We start from the raw sequence: 22500 nt of genomic DNA on the forward strand, positions 1-22500 counted from the left end.
CTTCCGATTTTCCAACGTGCCATACCATGCAAACGAACAATTTCCCGTGCATCCGTGTCTGATCCGGCGTCCTCGTTGTCGTCGTCGTCATCGGTCGGTTCATGTGCTACCGTAGTAGTAGCGTAGCAGAGAAGTGTTCAAAATTGGTCACCTTCGAAACCAATCCCGCCAACGCTCTTGACACACGCCTCGATAGTGGTGGTGCTGATGTCCTTCTTTAAACATCATCCGGAACGGGCTGTCGCGTAGCCCAGTTCCCAAAAGGGATGCTCACGTGCAGCGTGATGTTGTTATTGCATTTGCGACGGCATTTTTTCACACGCTTAACAAATAGATGCGACGCCTATTGGCAACCCCCGTTGGACCGCACTTTCATTCTTATCACACTGGGGATGCGATTCCGCGAAAAACCCTTTTACGACGGGAGGGAACTGTTTGTTCGCTCGGGTGTTAAATGGTTTGCGAATGAAGTAGAAGAACAAACAATTTTCCACCCTTTCCATTGGTTCCACAGATTCATTTAAGTTGTTTAATGATGAGGCAAACGCTTTCTGCAATGGGCGAGCGCGTCGCCATTAAAGATCAATCTGTTATTGATTGTTTTGCTTCCAGAAGCCTTCATTTGGGTCTTACTACGGGCCTTTCCTCAATCCGCTTTTCGTGGAAACAATCAATGCGCCAATCGATTTTCTTTCGGTATTCTTTTGGGCCACGATGGTAGTACCTTCCTTTCTAGGCCGTTTAAGCGCTTCTTAACCTGCTTTAAGAGGAGGCAACAAAGGAAGTTGGTGTGGATTTCGTTTACGAAACAGAATTGCAATTGGAATAAACAAACAAATTTAACACGAAATGGAGATTATTGAAAAGCGGTTTTAACGAATATATATAAAACGATAGAGCCATAGAATTTTGGAAAAGTATCTGTGAAAAAAAGGAAATTTTGCCTTTCGAACGGGAATACAAAACCCGATGATGGAGGCGCCAGGTAACCGGTAAACCTTTACCGGCACACTTTCAGGGTCTTGTAATAGAAAATGAACGTAAAATTCCCCCTAAATCGTACCTTGTTATGGGCACACTTTGCGCAGAAATCGACAGTCCTTTCAAGGAGCATTTAGTCCGGTGGAAAATTAATGTAATCCCAACGCCACTTCATTACGTTCGATGCCAAAAACCCCCGAAACTGAACAGAACTGACTTTTTCCACACTCCAGGACCAACCTGGAGCAACTTTGATTGGAAAACAATTCAGTTTTTCTCCTCGATTGGCTCCCGTGTCATGATGCGGCTACTCGCCATGCTACCGAGCAACCGACAGCAACGCCACCATCGACACAAAACGTCTATTTATTTGAAAACTTTTTGCTAGCTGCTGACCGGGGGGGGTTTGGTGTTGCCAGTAATGTTGGCCGCTTCCCTGCTTTTATCTTTGCTGCCAAACACCACTAGCAACTCCACCTCCAACCAGGCGTTGGTATCAGGTTTTTGCACGGTAATTAAGCGGATTTTCGTCATCCGGTTTCATGCCAGTACGGCCCGGCCACCAGGAGTCCACTTTCAGCGCAGGCATTGTAATTGGACTCTCGCCGCGTGTTTTTCTCTGTGTATGCGTGGTTTTTCACATTCACCCCTCCAATGGTGGTGCACAAAGTTTTTCGAAAGTCAGAAAGTCGATATCCCGGTCCCGGTTCCGGTCCCGGTCCCGGGAGTTGTCCGGGAGTTGTCCCCGTTTTCGCGTGTAAACTACTCAGGCAAAGGCTCAGTAATTGTACGTTACCAGCGAGCAAGGCCGGTCAGGCTGGTCACCTTTCAGACCAGACCTTTAGCAGCAGAAGCATCGTCTCCAATTGCAATCCAGACCGGAACAGGCCACGGAACAAATGCAACGCTGAGTACTGGAAGGCGAAGCATATTAGCGAGCGTCAAGCTCGGCCATTTGTAAACTTCGGAAGTCATTAAAATAACGGCAAAAGTACAGGAACGAGGAAGCAGGAAGCGAAAGATAAGGAAAATTGCGACAGGCAAAATGGGAGAAAGAGAGAGAGAGAGAGAGCAAACACTGATTGCCCCAAAAGAGCTCATTAATCAAATGGTCGCTCCGTTCGTCCGTCAGCTCATTTCCTTCGGCAACCTAATAATGTACAATTTAAAGGGAAAGAAAAACCAAATGGAACGTTGCTCCAAACACAACGGTTGGATCGCTGTCCAAGGACCGCTGGCAGCGATGATAATAAGGATAGTAGCTTATAAACACGACCAGCTAAGAAAGGCCCCAACAGTTCATCCGAACGCGGTCGATATTGTTTGATCAAGAGGAGCAAACCTCGGCCTCCCTTCCCTTAAACTACTTCCGCTGCACTCGTGGCGATAGGCTCTTCGACCAAGAGATCCACGAGATGAGCGAAAGTACGAACCAACTGAGATAGCCCAAACAGGAAAGTATTTGGAAGTAGGATTTTGCGCCACAGAAAATGGTCACGTCGACTGAATCTGTGTTCGCTCATTCAGCACAACAGCAGCAGCAGCAGCAGCAGCAGCAGCAGAATGGAAAGGGAAAAGCCGAACATTAAATGAAGTTTTAGTTCCGGGAAAACGGCCGCCGGATACCGGATTGTGCTGAATCAGGTGCCCGTACTCTCGTCCTTGGACTCGAAGCCGTTGAGTTTGAGTACGGTCGGCTTGAGCAATGAGAATAGAGAAGGAGGTACTGAGAAGATGATAGGCAATAGGTTCGGTAAATTAATAGAACCAAGACAAGGGTACTGGATACTGTGTTGGAGCATTTTTGCCGATTTTTTTTTTCGAACCAACCGGTGTATTTCCCTTTTTTTCTCCATCGCACCATCAAATGATGGCCATGACAAAGGGGCAATTAGTCCGAGCCTCGGTAAATTTGTGGATAAATATAGATTGGCTCAGTAGTAGTCCTTTCTGAGCGATTCTAGGACCTCATTAAAGTGTGGCAATATGGAGTAGCACCATTCCGACTCCACCAGGCGGTTCTCTCAGGTGATTTGAGACCGGATGGGCAATAAATTTAATTGCATTCCAATAGATCCCACTCCGCGCAGCACGTAAATGAGCCAAACGCTGTAATAGGCAATATCGGCTTATTTCGGCCAGCTTCATTAATCCCGCGTGCAAAACAAGTGGATGCAGAAAGATAACCGACAAGCGCGATGCGGCGGATCAATTAAAGGTGGATGCAAAGTCGAAATATTGAAGTGCCCCTCGACGATGCGGCAATCGAGTGTAATAAAGCAAAAGAGCCTCTGCTTGAAAAGCTTCGTTCATCTCGCCACTTTTTCACGAGGATCAAGTTTTGATTGGTCGCTTCTCAACTCGTACTCCACAATCCAGGTCTGTTACATACTTTCGCTTCCCATTGTGCAGTGCTTTTGAGGTATTGAACGGCCATCCCTCAACTGTATTCTGTGAACTTTTCCAATAGTTTTCCCACGTTTTTTTCTCCCTTAAACCCCACAGGCCACTCTAGTGTCTGTAGTTGCCAATGGTGGAGCCGGACCACTGCATTCCGGCCCGGCGGTGTCCGGTTAAATGCTTTTCGAAAACTCTGACATGCACACCAGCGCACCTAGCACAAATGGTGCCTGTTAGGGGGCCTTTGTCAGGCGTCTGTCAGCAAAGTTTTCATCCCCTTGCCCACGCCACGAGCTGGCCGACATGCCACACGATGGCACGCAATTCGCCGGACGGTTTTATACGCAGCGCAGTGTAGCGCATTGCGCGAGATCGATGCGCGCCCCCCTCGGCCCCTCCCAGATTTCCATCTGCCTTCACCTAATTTACCTAAACTCTGGACGGGCGTCCCAGTTTCCCACGCGCGTTGATCCATACATGCCAAGGCGCGTACGCGTCGGTCGCTGTCGGTGTCGATCGTCCGGTCGGCCATTCGCTTGATACTGCACCGACCTGAGGAGAATCTGGGTCAAAATGAACGAAGCGGAGTCGATGCCACAATCGATTTGACCGGCAAAAACGGCACCGCACACCGACAGCAAACAGCAAACAGAAAAAAATGGCAGCAAACGGACGATCAACAGCACACGCCAGTTGGCACGCTAAGCCCATGTCTGGCCAAGTTTTGCCAGAGTTTAGTCCAAGGTCTCGAGATAAACAGCAGCAGCAGCAGCAGCAGCAGCAGCAACAGCAACCAAAAACAAACAACTGGTCTGCAACTGTCAAGTGCAAGCATTTCGGGCAAACAAGCTCGACTTTTCCAGCGTCCCAGCGACATGCTTTTAATTGCAAATGACCCTCACACTGTTGCACTGTCTACGCTGCTACGTGTTGTCTTCTTGTCGTGGTTGAACACCTGCGTACACCGTGTACGACAATCGGGGGTAACTTTATCAAATATTCAATCTCAAAGCGAGAGGTCAAGAAGTGCTCCTGTCCCGTGAAACCTTATACCGTCCCGCCCAAAAGCGTGCCAACGAAGCACGTTGGCCTCTCCACCTCTCCACTGTCCTCAGTTTCAGCACTTGCTGGTTTGTAAAATTGGAGGAAAAGCCTTCGATTGGGGACAATCCATAAATTATCTTCCCCTTCGCCCGAATTGTTGGGCGCAATCACGAAGCGACGGGTAATCGAAGCCTCTTCCTCGTGGTCAACCAGTTGAATGTATCTCCGCTCCGCTACGCTGCAACAGCTCGTTAGAGTACACCGGGCTCCAGTGCACTAAACACATAAATATATATGTTTATGCAGATATACATTCTAGATCCTGGCCAGTTCGTAGCAAAAGCTTGCCTTCGGTCCTGCTACTGCTACGGCTACTGCTGCTGGTGACATGAATTTATTATCGTCCGCTCGCTACGGTGTGCTGTGCACAGGAATTCCTGTTGAAGAAGAATATCCTACTAGCGACTAGCTAGCTCGCCCCCCTTCTATCCCAGGATGTGTTGTAACTTGGTGAGGATACGTCCAAGACGGTTATGCATTTCACTCAAGAGACGAGCGGAAATGGGGAGGGGAAGGCGAACGGATTGAGAGATTATGATGTATACGATGAATATTTAATGTTCCACCAAGGGCCACACGTATGTGAGCATGAGCATACCTATGCAAACGTGGCGTAAACCCCCCGGATTGAGTATCCGGGCGAACATCGTAAATGGCGGTGCGGGGGGGCGGGAAGGTCGATGCATTTCCGTTCGAATCAACCTTGATGCACGGCGGTCCGATGCACACACTGGTGAAGCACAAACCCCATTAGCTGTAAACGATGGTAACACTGTCTAGCTAGCCCTGGGATCATAATGAATGTGCTCTGCCACAAGCCCCCCCCCCGGGGGGCACAAAGTATTTCTTCTAGCGAGATTCCTTTCCCTAGATTTCCCTTCGGTATTCGGCTGAGGCTGAGATGTGAAAATAGTCGATTCGATCCATCGTCCGGCTCCATCCATCGAAGCGGAAGAGCCAGGGCGCTGTATTGTTTGATTTTATTAGCTTTTGGAAAACTCGTATAAACAACGCTCGCCATCGGCCGTGGGGATTGGGAAAAGCTAGCGAGATGACGATCGAACGGTCGATCGATCGATGGAGCTTCCCTTCTTTTATCGATTTGGTGATTCGTGCTTTTATGACATTATTTTTAGTACTTTCACCGCATTGCCAGGGCTATTCGGTGGGTCAACGGCCCCTTTTTCCGATCGGAGCAACTTGTAGCAAATGAAAAAGTTGCCATTCGCCATCATAAACCATTGTGCCATTGCTGTGCACCCCAATGGTCAGCAGTCTTTTATGCGTTCGCATTAGGTTGCAGGAAATGTTACCAACTTGAGGAGAATTTCAATTTTATACCCCCAGGATGAATGCTGGAAATGGACAGGGGTGGGTGGTAAAGTCTTTGTCCTCGTCTCTTTAGCGTCTCGAAGATAATCCGACACTTCCTTAAAAACGAATAAAATCCCTGGTATAGCTCCTTCCAAATCGAAGTATCGCATAGATCCAGTTTTGGGCAATATATGGTATGGAGTGTCGATTTGGTTTGGCGCTGGCACTTACACAGACACATCAACATCAACACCTACTCGTAACCTGAACAACACAAAAAACAGAACTACATTTTTGCAATATGCGTTCATGGTCATCCACAGGCTGGAAACAATTCTTTCATGAGCGCTACGCGTTGTATTAGCTTAGCTTTGAGGCATCATTTCCTCACCAAAAGGAAACCTTATCCAAATCTATCGCAATCGTTAGCAGAAATTGGCAGTAGCTTCTTTCCCATCTTCTTCTACTTATTAGTAAACTGTTATGCGACTGTATGCGTTCAATTCATCAAACAACATGAAACGTTTCACGTGTTGCTGCTTTTGCCAACTTCTTATGTTAAAAGCAGCAGCGATCCGGCATTCCATAGTACGTCTCTCTTACGACCTAAGCAGAATCAGCAGCATAAGAAGCATTATTGGAATGATAGATTCCATCTGCTTCCTCGTCGATCCTCGTTGATCGTCCAAGGGAACCACAAAACTAGCGAGCGTCCACCGTATTCCATTAATCTCATGCGCTGCGTTGCGTTATTGCGTGTTGTTTTCGGTTTTTCGGTTTCCAATTTTTCTTTACATTTTTTTTTACTTTTCTTTTCTCTATTTCTCTCTCCCTTCTCTATCTGCGTTCCCTATGTGAAAAACTAATCTCCGAAAAACATTCTCATCAATTTCCCCTCACCCCCCCGATTGCGCTGCTTGCCCAATGCCGCGCGCTATGCTGTGCTTGTGAATTCCAAAACGCCACAGGACAGCACGAATCCGAAGTGGAAATCAACGGTAAAGTGTTGTGCATTCAAAGTCACCTAACATCGCCTCACCCTCGCTCTCGCTCGCTCGAACGCTCGCTCGTTTGCTTTTTCTTTCCTTCTATTTCTACTTTATCCTCCTGTTGCCTTTTCCAATACCTTTTTTTTATTATGGGCTAGATCCTACTACCAGCATACCAAAACAAATGTATGCACTTGGGCGCAAAACCACGTTCATCGTTCTGGCATAAGTCAATTCGCGTTTCGATTCCCCCAGCAATCACCAACTCCACAAGCGATGTTTCAAGTAGCGGCACCTCCCCCCGGCAAATATCCAGCTCCCAATGCCCAAGTCAATCAGTCAGCCAGCCAGCCAGCCAGTCAGTTAGTGAGTCAGTCAGTCTGTCAGTTAGTCAGTTGCGAAGAGCGAATGCTAAATTGGTGCTCGAGCAAATTCAATTGGCTCTCGACTCGAGCAGCGCTTGCGATTGGTGCTCGGAAGGATTCACACTTCGATTTCTGAAGTGATCCGTTTCCAGTTCCGGTTCGCTAGCTGACTCTCTCGCTGTTCATCATCATCACCATCATCGAAATCAGTGTTCCATTGTTTCAACGCCCCCGCATTGACACATATTTGAATTGGTGAGATGTCGATTCAATGGTGTCGCCATTGACGCTTTCACTAATCGACCAGCATACGGGATCGTTTGCTACAGCGCTAGCCTATACAGCAATGGCTTCATGCTTCAGGATTCAGCTTTGCTCATTTGAATACTCGCTCAATAAGGGAGGATTCAACAGGACACAGAACACTGATGGAGCGCCACATTGAAAGCGTTCCGAAATTGCTCCAAAAAGGCCTCCGAAAGCATCCATTAGCTGTTACAACTTACGTCTTTCGGTTGACTGATTGCCTAACACTGCGCTACAGCCACTCGAACATACAAGTCACTGTCAGAAGCGCTCGTACACGTGTGTTCCTCATGCGCTCCGGCACGATTTACGACGAAAAGCGAGACCCTTCGCCGCCAATTTTCCAGCCAGTGCACGCCAGAAACTCTACTCTCCTGGGCTCCTGGGCCCTCTAATCGTGCGAGGTGATTATGAAAATTAAAAAATTACCTTTCTGACTCTCTCTCTCTCTCTCTCTCTCTCGCGTCTCCTGACGTGTTGGTGAGCGCACCGGTACACCACCATCAAGAAGCTAATTTCGATCGCCTAAAGACCACGATTTGTGCTCTGGTGCGCTCGGGGATGTAAGGCACCAGCAGGCTTCGCTTCGCGTTTCGCGCTTTGTTCCCTCATTCAACGCCCTCAGTAAAGCAGCTTTTCAGTGGGTAGAATGGGGAGCATACATCAAACCGTGGCACCTTCTTCTGGCAGGCAACAGGACGCCACGTGCCTCCATGCAAACGTCAAACAGCAGAGCCATCCCCCCCTCCCCGGTAACTTGTCTATCTTGTCGGTGTATTGCTTTTCGTCCGTGTGTTTTCGCCATCTATTTTCATCGCTTTTCTTCCCCCACGCGAGATGGTGTGTGAGATGATGCACCAGAGCCTGTCGAGAGCTCTCAGACTGGCGCGCCACGAGCACCGAACCAACCTAATCTTCCGGCGATAGCACAGGCACGCGATGTGTACATGTGTAACGCAACCAGCATCATCATCATCATCGTCATCAGCAACAAACACCCAGTACCAAGACTAGACCACTAGTCAGGTCGACGTCAGGGCTTTAGCCTCCACTGTCATGCTCGATTTCTCAATAGACCGTTAATGGAGGCGGCAGGTGCCCCACGATTTTTTTCGCTTTTTTTTCGCCATTCCACGCGTTGTTTGTGAAATAGAATGTCGTTTTCTGCAGCAGCAGCAGCAGCAGCAGCAGCAGCATCGTGTGGCCTCTCATCAACCCTGCCTTCTTTCATTTGCATTCTCTTATCTTTCAATGTGCGACGGCAGCAGCACTGCACGAGGATCGTATGAAGTACGGGCAACAATGTCACAGACAGCGAGCTCTCTGTAGTATCTTATCGCGCCACGCTGGTGGCGATAAGAGTGGCGAACTACAACCTGTAAGTGGTTCGTGCACGCAATCGTTGAACTCCCCCATGGGTGTCTGGTCTCGTGGCGTCCTTTTTTTTAAAGCTTCTTTAAGGTGCAGTGCGTCGAACACAAGGAATCGCAATTTTTACAATATCCAGGATGCTTTCCTGGATCGATTTATCTTCCTTAATGTGTGCCGAGGGGGGGGGAGGCACAAGATTACCTGAACCCCCTGAGCAGAACGCACTCAATGACGGAAGCAATCAAATTAATTGCGAGCGAATTGAGCTGTAAACCATTTGCCGGTCCGAGGGTCGTTCCGATTCGCAACCGATTCCCGGGATCGCGTAATGTTCGGTTGCCTGTGCCTGTGCGTGGAAGATAATATTTCATTCTGCGTGCGAACCTCCTAATCGAAGCCACCCGGTCAATACATCCACAACGAACGACTGTGCGGTCATCCCTGTTGGTCAGTGGCCGATGCTGAGGATATATTTTGGATAAATATCTTGAAATCCTCGCAATCCTCACAATCCCGTATTGCTATCACTGTAACCGGGTGTGCGGTTGGCCTGGTATTTCCTCCAACCTGGTTCCAAATGTATTTTATTCCCGCTTTGCCTTGCACCGTTTTGCCGGCCATAACTCACGAAAGGCAATTCCACTCCGACGCGGCCTACTCCGACGGGATTGCCGGAATTGGTTGTTAAGAAAGGAGCCGCACAAGGGGGTACAGCCGGCTCAACATCAATCACTGCCAAATGGCGGCGCTGGTACCGGTTGAAGGAGGCCTCCCGAATTGCAAACAAAGAAGCAGCACACGTTACGAGCGGGTTCTCCTTATTCGCACTCTCGCTACTCGCTAGCAGACGCTTCAGAGTACACTCAGCTTAGCGACCAACATTACTCTTTTTTGATTACTAGACTCCTGACGCCAGCCAGCCAGCCAGCCAGCCAGCGCTGCTCATATCGGCTGATTAAAGTGGCGGTGGTGAGCATTCTTTGCGTGGCTGTTTATTATGTGAGACTCAATCGTGTGAGCTTAACTCTTGGTTGAGCATTTAGCACTCCATCGGTGCCTTGACTTGCCGCAAATTAAATGTTGGAGTGATCGAGCACAGATGCACATGTGGCTTTGCGAGAAATTAATGGGAAGGCAGCATGATTTCGTACTTACTCGTCGCGCATTTAGATATTCGGCATCGCGGTGGCTTCTTTCTTGAAATGAAACTGGTAAACACTTACAACACTTTTGATAAAAACCAACGTTGAATATTGAGAACGGAACTGTTCGAAAGTTCGACCACAATTGAATCGCGGCTGCTCACTCACTGTGCACTTGGATCCTGCACACAAAAAAAAACATACCAAGCCTGCTACGATAATCAGCAACGGGACCAGCAGCCTGACACACTTGACAACCGCAGGCGTTCTCGGCCCCGCTTTTGTCACTGCCGACGCACAGCGCAAAGCCGATTTTTAATTACAATTTGAATCCCTTCCGCACTAATCCTCGCTCGTTCGTTCGCTCGCTCGCTGTCGAGTAGCGTCAATCAGGGACTCCCATACCACGCTTTGTGGTAGAAATGCGCTTTGCGGGCGACTCCCGCTTATCCGCTCCGCTAATCAGCAAATTTGGATCCCGTTCCCCCGGTGTATGGTGTATGCCGATTGTAGGCCGCGCGTGCATACTGTGCCAAGCTGATGAACAAACTTGTCTTGGCCTCTTTCAGCCCGAAAAGTAGCTTGTTTACTCTTCTGATTATATGGCATGCCGTCCTTCACTGCCTCCTTGTCGTCACCGAACGTTCCGCAATTCCGCACTCCATAACCTCAATCTCTTGCGCAAAAGGAGCACGCAAGGAGCGGGCTCGCTGGGTTAATTCGAATTTCGCTTTTCCTCCCTACGGGATTGGATGCTGGTGCTGCTGCTGTTGCTGCTTCGAATGCGGCTGGAAACGACTTGTTTGAGGAAACCTCTGGAACCCCTTAGAGAAGATGCGGAAGAAAACGAAGCAGAAGAAGTGGAAGGTTGTGAAAAATGGTTTGTGTTTGTGTTGCGGCTTTCCACCCCGCGTTTCCGGGTTCCCGTTTTTATTCCAATTTCACATTGTTCCCCCGCTCCACTCGCCGGTCCCACTCCGGCGGATCATCTTACGATGTTCGTGACACGTCGGTTCCCAGATAATGAGCGCGAACGCGATGGGTGAATGGGGGGGAACCGCCCGTGCGGTGGTTAATTTCATTGCCGGTGCCAAATTGCTGTTCCCGAAAATAAAAGAAAACCGGTTAGCTGGGGCCCGGGGGCGGGTCCTGGCCTGGTCCCTGGGTCCTGGGGATTAGGGCTTTAAAAGTTTTCCCCAAAACAACAACCCCACTGCGAATGCACCCTTATGAGAGTACGGTCCGCTCGGCCCATGGCGCCCTAGGAATTCCAAGCCGCTCAGTGCTGAGATTTGGAAATCGGAGCCAAGAAGGAGGAGAGAGGAGTTCCCCGCCACTCGGAGTCGGAGTGATATGGGATAATTTATGCAGACCACCCCGGGGAATGGGTAAGCCCGAGAATCCGGGATTCATCTGATGATCTGGCAACGCATTTTTCGGGGGTGCGGGAGGTGCAAAATAAAACTTGCCCCATTCCGTAACGCTTTACTGGACGAAAGCCTAGCCCGGTCTCTAATCTCGGACCCTCCGATAAGCGCACCGATGACTGCTTTCGGAAGGGTTCTCATGCTTCAAGTGACTCACTTTTGCGACATTGCCATCGGTGGATCGGGATTAGGCGGGGTCCAATTTCGAAAGTAATAAGAATAGTTTTCCGCCCATCTAACCGCTCGATATAATCACTTTCGTGCTTGTTCATTATAACCCGTATCATTATGACACCCCATTCCGGGCAAACGAGACAAACAGAACAGGACTGTGTCTGCCTGTCCCGGGAGCGGTGTCCTCACGACACATCATGTCTGCTTGTTGAGTACCCCGCAACGAATGAAGCATAAATTAATGAATCGTGAAACATGAACAGCGCCTGTGAACCGCGGCCCGAGCGACAACCAGCCCCTTCAAGCTGTCCGTACCGAAACAACGCGGTTGCCCTCCTGCTAGAAACTATTCATTCTACACGCCTACACCAGCGACCGGGGCCAGAACGCGGCTCGCTGCTACCACGTGGCGGAATGCTCATTAAAATTGTAGATTTCTCGTTCCCCGTGACCCGCGTGTCGAGCGACCGCAGTGTTCCATTCGTGGTGCGAACGAGATGTAGGCAAGGGGAGAAACGTTCCGTTCTCTCGCTGTTTCAATTCATTTCGCGAAGAACTATCGCTGGTTGCGACCAGGGGGACTGTTACTCTTGTTACGCAATCAAAGCGACCCACCTAACCCCAAAACACTGAACACTGCTCGGTCGTTTCGGTGCGGAACAGGTCGTTAATAGTCGTCGTCAGACTACGTGCTGTTGCTCTTGGGGGGGGGGGGCATCGCACTATCGCTATCTCATTACGAATACCACCGCACCAGCCATACGGGAAATTATTGCAAAAACATCGTCAACCCCACCGGCCGATTGCTGATGTTTTATGGCGCACAACACAAGAGGAACCTCCACTGTTTTGTGTCCGATGTTTCTGTGCCACCAAACCAACACAATCTAGTTGTCGTTTCGCCCTGGATGCTGGTAGACCATTTTGTTGGGAAATCAATATTTGCGTCTCACTACCGGTGCTGCCCCAGACCCAGCGCATAAATCATAAAAAGTCATCAAGGCGCAGGCCACGCACCGGCAATCGACCAGGTTCTTTTTTCTTTTTTTGGGGGGGGGGGGCAGGCATTCATATTTTCCCCGTCACGCAATCTCGCCTTCGGATGTCCGGACCCTCCAGACTCCAGACACTCGACGACGAAACGCGCACCCCCTTCTCCGTAATCGAGTTACCACCGGCATCAGCTTCAACGGTGCCGTACACACAAGCACACACATCACGCACTTTACACGCGTATCCTTCACAACGCGGTGGCGCGCCTGCTGTGTGTGTGTCGCTCATTGTAACTCAACTGACAGCGGACACCGTAGCAGGCTATTGGGTGGCTGAAAATCGATAAAACATCTCATCTCGCCTATCTTATCAAACTGGCGCAGGACGAAGCACGACCACGGAGAGATAGGTGGTGCGTTCTCTCAAGTCCTTCAAAGGGGCACGCCAGTGCCGACAGCTTGAAGGCTAGTGCGCCGTCAAAACTGTCGTAAAAATGCCAGCACGATTTGTGATACGCATGCCGCACGCCGTGCCGCACGGTCTGCTGCTGCCATCGTAAGCACTTTTTATTAGTTATTATCGGGATTCATTATCGCCCGAGGAGAACCGTCGGAGGTGAACGGCAGTCGTAAATAATGGTCAATAATTCTGCGTCGCTTCGGTGTCCTGCACCAAGCCAGGAATAGGGATTTATGGCAAAGCCAGCGACACCGTCCGAGTTGGGGGGTGGCCATGATCTAGGAGACCTGTTCTTCAGGGAAGTTCACCTACTGTTCCGGCACTCTGGTGCAATGGACCTGTACCACACAGCGATGAAAGCAGCAGGAATCCTGTACGTTGAAGTAGGTCGACTTTGATGTGCTGGAGAGTTGAGTGTGTGCCCAGTTAGCGCGGTAAGATGCATTGGCCCACTGTTACGCCTACTTCAAGCGTCCAGTGCTAGCAATCCTGGAATGTGATGCCGTTCGATAATCATCGAGTCTGTGGCTTCGGCCATCCGTCTTGCGCTTTGTTCGATGCTCTGCTCTCTCTGTACTTGCACTAATGAGTTTACAACGTGTACAGCCGGTCGGTACTAACAAGGCGCAATGGAATGTTGTGGTCCATGCGGCTGCACGAGGAATGTTTTAATGAAATCAACCACCAACCAAGCGCTGCGTAACGTTTCTCGCTTCCAGCTTCGTCGTCCAGGAACAGTCGTTGGAAGATGGATAATGAGTACAAAGGGTTTCCCATATCCAAGAACAACCCTCTCCAGAAAAGCCCTCTTTGCATGTGGTTACTGCCTTTGTTTCGTTTCGTTACGCTCACACTTTACGTTACTCTACTATTTTCCTTGGAATCTTCTCGTTTGAATTTCTCGTTTTTGATCATTTGTTAAGATCTCAGCTCAAAGTTCACGCAATACGGGATCAAAGCACCGAATCTGGCCCCCAAGAAATAATTGGTCCAATCTGAACGATATTCCATTTCGAAGCAAGAGAGAAAAATGCTCTGCACAGGAGTCGCTGCAGGAGTTCCAAATCCAATTAAATTTCCACAAATTAAAAAGAAAATGCCGAACTTTGTGTCTGCTACACTCAGTAGAAAACTAGCCGTGTGTCACTCACGCGTAGTGCCATGTTTAGCAAATAGATGCTAGAAGCAACAGCCACAAACCAACCACCACCACCACCACCACCACCAGCAAACTTCTTCACTCTCTGCTTGCCAACTCTAGAGCGTCTGCCACATCTGAATTTGAACGCACCAGCATCCCTGATTAGACCTATACACCACTAGAGACCCCATCCCCCCTATATGCTGCAGTTGTGTGCCTGCTCACTCAGTACTAGAGGCTGCCCCTAGTTGTTCCCGCCGTTAGTAGCCATTCATTTCTAGTCCCATTTTCCCAGCCTCCTACGGCTAGATCAATTCTTTCTTCAAACGACGCTCTGTCTCTCTTTCTCTCTTTGTCTCTCTCTCTTGCTCTCAAGAGCACTTGCATCACTTCCTCTCTCTCTTTGTCGCTCTCTATCTCTCTCTCTCTACCTCCGTGCAACTTCACTATTTCTGACGTAACTTCGCGGTTGCACGCCTTGACGTCAGACATTTCTGAGACTGACCTTACTGACACCAATCTACCTGGAATGCATCCCTCCACAGGACTATATTACCGTGTACGATGGGTATACGACGCGCGATCCAATCATCTTGAAAATCTGTGGCGGAGGTCAAGCTATCCCGCAAGCCATCTCCAGCGGACCGGAGCTGCTGGTCGAGTTCACGACCTCACCGTACGGTACCTTCAACACGCCGCAAACGAGCGGCCATTCACTACACGGATTCCAGCTAGAGGTAAGGGGCACGATTCGGTCCAGGCGGTTCCATTACCGGTTGGTCACTCTACATATTTTCTTCTACTCCACCTTGGACTACTCAGGTTTCGGTTCGCTTCGTCGATGTCCAGACACCGACGTACACCAAGAGCAAACGGATCTGTGAGTTCTGGCTGCGTGGTACCGGCCACGGAGTACTACAGAATCCGCTTCACTCGCTGGCACCAAACACGACCTGCCTGTACCATCTGCAGGTACGTAGTGGGGCGTCTTTGGAAATGCAAGCTTCTTGGTAATAATCTCACCTCAAACAGGGCACCGAGGCACGGGCACTCGATGCCATTAACATCCCGCGACGTTCCGGAGCCTTATCGACATCCCCAACGCGCTTCAAGGTGTGGCTTTCGGTGATGAAGTTCGAACTGGCGCCCGAGTTCGGAGCAACCGAGGAACAGTTGCTCCAGTACCAGACGAAGGAGGACTGTAGCGGTATGCTGCGCATCTGGGATGGTCCACTACGGGAGGTGCCGGTCTGTAAGGATATCGATTGGTGAGTACAGCCGCTAGACGACCAGAAATTTATCCTACAAAAGCTAAAAATTAATTAAAAAATTGTGCACTCACAGTATGACCACCGATAAGGATGGCACCCAACGCAGTAGCATCCGTTTCGGGGCGAACACAACCAACATCATTGCACGGTATTGTCGCGGATCGGTTCCACGATCCTGCGATCACGGTATCCTGAACGTGAGCAGCTCACGGCCCTGCACCCTCTCCGAGAGCTTCATCTCCAGCAGTGACTTTGTGACGCTCGAGCTAAAAACCTCCGACTCGACCGTGCTGCGGCCACTACAGTTCGCACTCCGGTACGAGTTTGTCGATCTGCTGCAGGACGGGACGGCCATCGCTGGCGAGAGTGAGTGTAGCCGCCGGTTCGCCAGTAGCCAGATGGAACGGAAAGGACCACATCCGGTGCGGAGCGTACGGAACATATTCCTCTTCGGACGCGGTGGTGCCCGCCATTTGCAGTGAGTTACGGGATGGAAGGAACGGAAACCGTCAGCATACTAACGCCCTGTCTGTTCCACAGCTGCGTTTACCGCTTCGAGGCACAGCGTGGCGAACGGGTACGTATTGAGATCACGCGCGCAATGACCGGTAACAGGACGTGTGATTCACGCGTTGATCCGGATACGGGACGCTCGTACTGTTTCGGTGACAGTACGGCACGCGTTGAGATCTTTGAGCGTCCGTGGCACGAATCGATTTTGTTCCCCCGTGGTTGCATCTGCAATTCGACCAACAATTCCTTCCTACCGATCGTGTTCACTTCGACGGGGCGCGAGGTAGAGATACACTTCCGGGCGGCCAACATGACCAACGCCGATGATCCGGATACGCTCAGCTTCGAGGCATCGTACGAGTTTGTCAAGGGTCCGATGATGTGTAAGGATGTGCGGCGAAAGAATGCCATCACCGGGGTGGTCAATCTGTCGTCGGGCGATGTAAGTATTCCCCCAAAAGGATCATTCTATTCACGGTCTTCATGCTGACCGATTCTGGTTCCCGCAGATTGAATGCCGTAATCGACCTTGGTTGATCGAACCATCGTACGATCGGTATCTGTACATTCGCCTCAAAGCGTTGTTCCTGCGACGATTCAATCCGGCCATTCCGTTACCGTACAATGCGAGCTTCAGTGTCGTTACACCGATACGCTGCCACACGAAGTCACGGGTTATCATCACGAATGGGGAGGGCATTTCGGTTACCGCTTGCCCACTGCCCGAAGACACCAACCATCGGCACGTGGTGGAGGTGTTTAGTGCTGGCTGGAGCCGAAAGCATCCGTTCTTCGGTGCCGAAGCGTCACGTGTCGTTTCGATCGAGTTCCTTAATCCAGAGGATGGACCGTACGCTTTCAGCTGGCTCGAGCTGACCAAGCGCTCGACCGCAAGCTATGGTAAGTGGATGATATGGCCTACTGTGGGATAGGCAACGATTAATAATCTCATTCTTTGCCTCTTTCAGCTTTGGTACAAGAGGAATGTCCGTATCTGTGTCCGGATCTGAATGCTTGCGTCAATGCATCGATCTGGTGTGACGGTATCGAACAGTGTCCTTCCGGTGAGGATGAAGCGTTCACACATTGCTCCGCACTGCTACGACTACCGGCCGAAATCCTGGCTGGACTGAGTGTACTGCTGCTCGTCCTTTGCTGTGGCCTCTTTGGCTATATCTACAGGTAAGTGCCTGTACAGCAACACCTTCACACCCCCGATCACACTCAAACTACGCATTTTTCCACAGAAAAATCCGCCGCAACTGTCGTCGCACGAGTGTCCTGCAGACGCGCCTCAAATCGCTCAGCTCGATGGATACGGCCGTGTTCGAGGACAAGGAGGTGATTTGCTGACAAAACGACAATTCTGTACGGTACGTCGAGATCGACCGGGTTACCACGGTCTGACGTGACCCCCGAACGAGCCCAACAACGCCGGCCACCGTTCGCGCCGTACAGAATTGTCTTCCTTCGGAACCACCTTCCTTCCGACGCAACAACCGTAACCTCTCTTTCGTTCGCGAATTGCCAAACAATGTGCGCGGCGGACTGGGGAGCAGAAACCGCGCAGAAACCAGATGGACTGAACCAGACCAGTGTGTTGTACCAGTGCACAGCCTGGTCGAGTTTGCTACTCCTCGATTTCTCCTTCAGTTTGCGCTCTCTACCGAGGACCGAGAGTGCTGGGGTGGACTACTTTGCTGTGTAGCTTTGGCAACCGGGTCGAGAGACGCAACCCAAGTGTTGGCAAGCAAAAACTCTAAGTTCGAGTGGAGGAGTACGAGCTCAACAAAACCGACAAAACAAAAAACTCTATTTAAGTAAAATTACTAGTAAAAAAAAGGAACTGTTGGTGGTCACTAATCGTTATACCTACCTAGAGGAGCAGTAAAACGAAACAGCAAACAGCCAGCAACTATGCATTCTACTATTTTACTAGATTACCAAGTATTTATAGTAGATGCCTGATGAAGGGCAGCAGTCACATCGAGGGATCGAAGAAGCTGGACGACATCGGGTCGTTCGTTGTTGTTGAATGTTTGAAAACGCTGCAGGACACGCAAAACGGGCATAGGGAATATAGGCACTTTGATGCCTGTGAGACGTGTAACAACTACTATTACTACTTACTAATACTACTCATGCTACTACTACTACTATGTACTACGTTTTAGTATTACTCATAGTAAAACACACAGAACGAAACACAGAGAAACGTTAGAATTCTGGGTTCCTTGGTGCGAGAGAAAAGAACTCTGAAAGCAGAAACAGATAAGTAGCGATGAGCCAAGAAGTTTACAAATGAGACACAAATCAAAATACCGTTGGTCAAAGTTTTTTTCTCGAAGAAAAAAACCACCCCCGGCGGGGAAGGTCACTCGTCGTTCAATCTCTAGAAGAAAACCCATTTTTACTGTCCCAGCATTAGGTTCTAATTAGCAAAAGGAAAAACGGGAAAACTCCTAACTGCGTTTTCTTCGAGTTCTCTCCATCACTCCCTCTCTATCTTCCTGTCTCTGTCTCTCTTTCTATCTGTCCTTTAGTGTAGACCCTTAAAAGTAGAGCTTTTTAATGCTAAAACATTATCTCTAGACAAATGGACGGATAGAGTCTCCAATTCTGTGGAGCAGGAACGCAACGAGAGGGCGTATATTGCAATTTCTAGGTGAATGCCGTGTTGGTAATAAGCTTGAATCGCTCGAGGCGGGCAGAGAAATGTATTAGTGAAATGAATGAGGGTTGCAGCGAGGATTTAATAGAAAAGAAAAGTCGATGGTTGGGTGGTTGAATTTAGAAAACATTTAACGTAAAGAGAATGTAAATGAAAGATAATGCATAGATAATAGATACTTTCATAACACGTTCACGTAATTGATAACTAATTAATTCAAGTTATAAAAATAAAAACGGGCAAAACAAGCAGACAGAAAAACCGCATTGTAAATCGGAACGATCCATGTTCCATGGAACATTCAAGCTAGACAGAAAGCAACAACAGGATAATGAAATGGATTAAATCAAAAGGAAAAATTAAACACATTTAAACGTGCAGATGGAGGCGGATGTTTTAAAATTGAAATCTAAACTAAAATTAATAGGTATAGACGTATATATATGAACTACACATATATATATATATGATACAATTAGTAAAAAAGCAGAAGGGATTCATTTCCCTCAGATTCAACCAAACCCCGCCTCCGGGGTGGGGAGGACAACCGTTCTCGTTACGAAAAATTTCCCGAGGGAACGTTGACAGAAGTAGACTAAATTCTAGCAACAAAAAATAGGAAAAAAAAGATGAATCTTTATGAAAGAAGGGACAAGTATCTTCCAACATGTTTCACAATGATTAGATCGAAGGAGAAGTGATTTGTTTTTTGTTCCAAAACTTAATTTAACAAAACAAAACCAAACAAACCAATTGTTAGTCTCGAGAAACGTGTCAGTCATATGGCGAATCGAAGTGGTCCGCGCGGAGCAAAGCCACTGCCACGTTGATCTGAACTGGTTCCCTTTCTCTGCCGAACGTTTTCTCTGAACGGACCAAAAACCAATGATGATATTTGATGATAGTGAACCTACTCATGGTGTGAATGTATGTGACACAGCCGGCTGATGAAGCTGTAAATAGAGAAGTGTGCTATGGTAATGCGATAGCACAGGACACTGAAATGATGCTGAAACAACACATTAATGTGGAAGGCGATCAACGACAAGGAGACGGCCAGTTGCAGTGCGTCTGTGCATGGTTGTAATGTATGAGTTGCCGTGAGGAGACGCAACTCCAGTACACTGAATTTAAGTTTAAACCAATCGTAAACGGATCTCCTAGTTAAACCTGTTATCAGTTGTGATGAATTGGTTATGCGCATGGAAAAATTCGTAACACAAAAACTGCCATTTTGGAAGGTTCGTAAATTGATCGCAAGCAATGAACTTCCTCCTTTTGAATTGAATTATACGATCTCCGCCCTTACCGGAAACCCAGCGATACGGCTGGCCGAAACTCAGCAATTTAACATGATCAAACTGCCAACACGTTGCCATCGAGCGAACACAAGGCTTCACGTGACAACCAACGTAATCAAAGTTAGTCGGGCAAGTCGGGCATCGAAAACTATCTTTAGTGATCTTTTCTCTTTCGGAATTAAAAGAAAAAGAAGAAGAATAAGCAGCATTCCCGTTAACACAACCACTGACTGCCAAAACGCATGTAACAACGCGCACTGATATTCGATCGATAGAGGATATCGATAGCTTCTTAGCATAAATTGAACAGTTGAATTCAAAAAAGGACAATTTCGTGTGACAAGTACAGAGGAGAGAACGAGAGCACGAGACGTGTATATCGGGTGGAGGGTTATTGACTATTAAAGAAGGAATCGTTTAGGATATGCCGCTACCGCGGGCAACGTTTAGGAAAGCTTATTAGGAATGAATAGTAGAGAAATGTGTTTGTTGATATCTCTTCGGTTTACCATTATTTCTGCTAAGTAACGTTACTCAGAGCATCGGTAAGAGGTAGAACTGATAGAAGGTGAAGCGTAACACATGTTAGTGAAGGCGAATGCTGTGCAATTGAACACTCGTTAAAACAGAAGCAAGGATTTACTACTACCGACAAAAATTCCACCCTACACTTTGCATGGGATGAGTATTTTCCGGTTTCTTCATATCATATTGCTCCGTTTTCACCAATTTGTCGTCTTCATCCATTGTTTCACCCCACAAATTTCCTGTTTTCGACCTCCTTTGGTCATCCCATTTGTACATAAAACCCTGGTGATCTAGTCAATCGTATTAGAAAAAAAGGAAGAACACGTTTGAGCCCCGAGAATCGATTACAGAATGAGTCTTAAGAAATCATTTTTCCCTGTCCTTTCGAGAGAGAAATGGAATTCATAAAAGAAAAATCATAAAAAGAACAGCGACGCCCATTTTCGAACTAAATCCAGCTCGCTGGCTCTGTCGGCGAAAAAAACTAGGATACGCTGAGCCGAAAAACCGAACAGAGAGAGGACTAAACCACTAATCAAATTCAACTTAAAAAATAAAATACAGTCCCTCCTTACAGTAAACTTTTTGTGTTCTACCAATCCAATAGTTGCAAACTAGGCAGAAGTACACACAAAACAAAAATTCTGTATATTCAACCATGAAATGAAGTACCGTACGGACGCTAATGGAGCGACGATTAAGCTTCACTGCAGCAGCAGCCACAACCAAAGCAGGCTTTCAGTTCGATGCAACCCTACCAATATGAACACGACGAATCCAAAACAATTCAAGACAATAAAAGGGATGGAGGCGCATGGTTGGAAGAATAAACGAACGAAAGAGAAGTGTAGAAACCGGTGTACCCACCGCTTGTACATCTTGGATAATTCTCTCGAGAGGCTAGATTTGTATGTTAAGGGGAGAATAAACCGGGGAGGATATGGGGCACAACTACTACTGAGACGGGCCATTAGTCAAAATGTGTTTCATGTGTTGCCATGGATTAAGCATGTTTACTTCTTTCTTTGAAGTTAGACCATTTATCGACAAGATTCTTAAGGAAAACTAAAACAAAATGCTCCTGCAAATGGTTAGTGTTTGTTGATCCCACAGAGAAAAAGAAAGGGAGAGAGTGAAGAAGAGATAAAGAGAGAGAGAGGGCAATCGCAAGGAAGGACACATGGAATTTATGATAATCCCTCTCCAAATGATAAAACATTACGCCACAAACCAGGAAAGCATTACAGTGTCCCGTTGGCAGAGTGATGGCAGATACTGGGTCAAATCAAATTTAATGTAAAATCGGTTAAAATTTTGAATCCGAAAACTAACCAACAAACGGTAGTTATTTATTGAAAACAAGAAAAAAACAAACGCAAGTTAGTAAGCCGCGGTTACTGAGAGAATAGGAGGCGGCCAGGGCACGAACCGTCTACTAAGCACTAACGGCTGGCTCATTCGAGTTCGATTCGGGGGCCGGTGGTGTTGTGTAGCAGTGTTGTCATGGTTGGGCGCGCAGAGAAAAGTGAGATAAGTGGTGCCGTAGTAAAAGCAAAACCATTCGATTTAAAAATTTAGCGAACGAGCATGACAGGACACGGAAAAAACCAAGACAGAAAAACAAAACCGAAACAAGGACAACCATGATGCAAAAAAAGAAAAATAAAACAAATCAACCATATCATTGAATTTCAACAAAACCCTAAACTTTAAGCGGTCTATCTCCAGTCGTTCTTATTTACATTCGTGGGATTATGCGCTGCTGTTAAAACCCTGTTGATGGCTTACCAGTGGCTCGTCGTGTTTTGGTTCTAAAAATCATTGCTTCCCTCTCCTGGTCGCTCCCAATTGTAAGCATCGCAAATTTCGCTTTTTCTCTTTTATTACAACTGCACTCTCTTTTTCATACACATTCTTTGTTTCTTTGTTATTTCGTTCCCGGCGAACAATGATGAAAGGCATCACACTCACGCACGTACGCACACCTGCGGCTAACGAAACGCAACGCGTTTGTTGGCACTCCCAGGTGCTTTTCCACACACGACTACTG

The 22500-nt window shown here is 48.1% G+C and overlaps 2 protein-coding genes across 5 annotated transcripts in view; one reads left to right on the plus strand and one right to left on the minus strand.

The window, feature by feature from the left end:
- The window catches only part of LOC126579210 (uncharacterized), a 92603-nt gene extending 70381 nt beyond the window's left edge, over positions 1-22222 (plus strand). For 2 of the 3 annotated variants that reach the window (XM_050242598.1, XM_050242597.1), the window contains exons 8-16: positions 6768-6797; positions 14712-14903; positions 14989-15138; positions 15199-15434; positions 15511-15915; positions 15978-16392; positions 16460-16850; positions 16919-17132; positions 17198-22222. In XM_050242598.1, the coding sequence (XP_050098555.1) occupies positions 6768-6797; positions 14712-14903; positions 14989-15138; positions 15199-15434; positions 15511-15915; positions 15978-16392; positions 16460-16850; positions 16919-17132; positions 17198-17303 (2139 nt within the window). In that variant the 3' untranslated portion in view covers positions 17304-22222. The remainder of the gene's footprint in view (positions 1-6767; positions 6798-14711; positions 14904-14988; positions 15139-15198; positions 15435-15510; positions 15916-15977; positions 16393-16459; positions 16851-16918; positions 17133-17197) is intronic. The other variant, XM_050242599.1, reaches the window with a different exon arrangement.
- Positions 22223-22314: 92 nt separating this feature from the next.
- Positions 22315-22500, minus strand: part of LOC126579216 (COP9 signalosome complex subunit 3) — a 2740-nt gene continuing 2554 nt past the window's right edge. For both annotated transcript variants that reach the window (XM_050242612.1, XM_050242611.1), the window contains exon 7: positions 22315-22500. This exon is cut by the window's right edge and continues 493 nt beyond it. The gene's annotated coding sequence lies outside the window, so the exon portion shown is untranslated.

Source organism: Anopheles aquasalis, chromosome 3 (genome assembly GCF_943734665.1).
Source record: "Anopheles aquasalis chromosome 3, idAnoAquaMG_Q_19, whole genome shotgun sequence".
Taxonomy (NCBI): Eukaryota; Metazoa; Arthropoda; class Insecta; order Diptera; family Culicidae; genus Anopheles; species Anopheles aquasalis.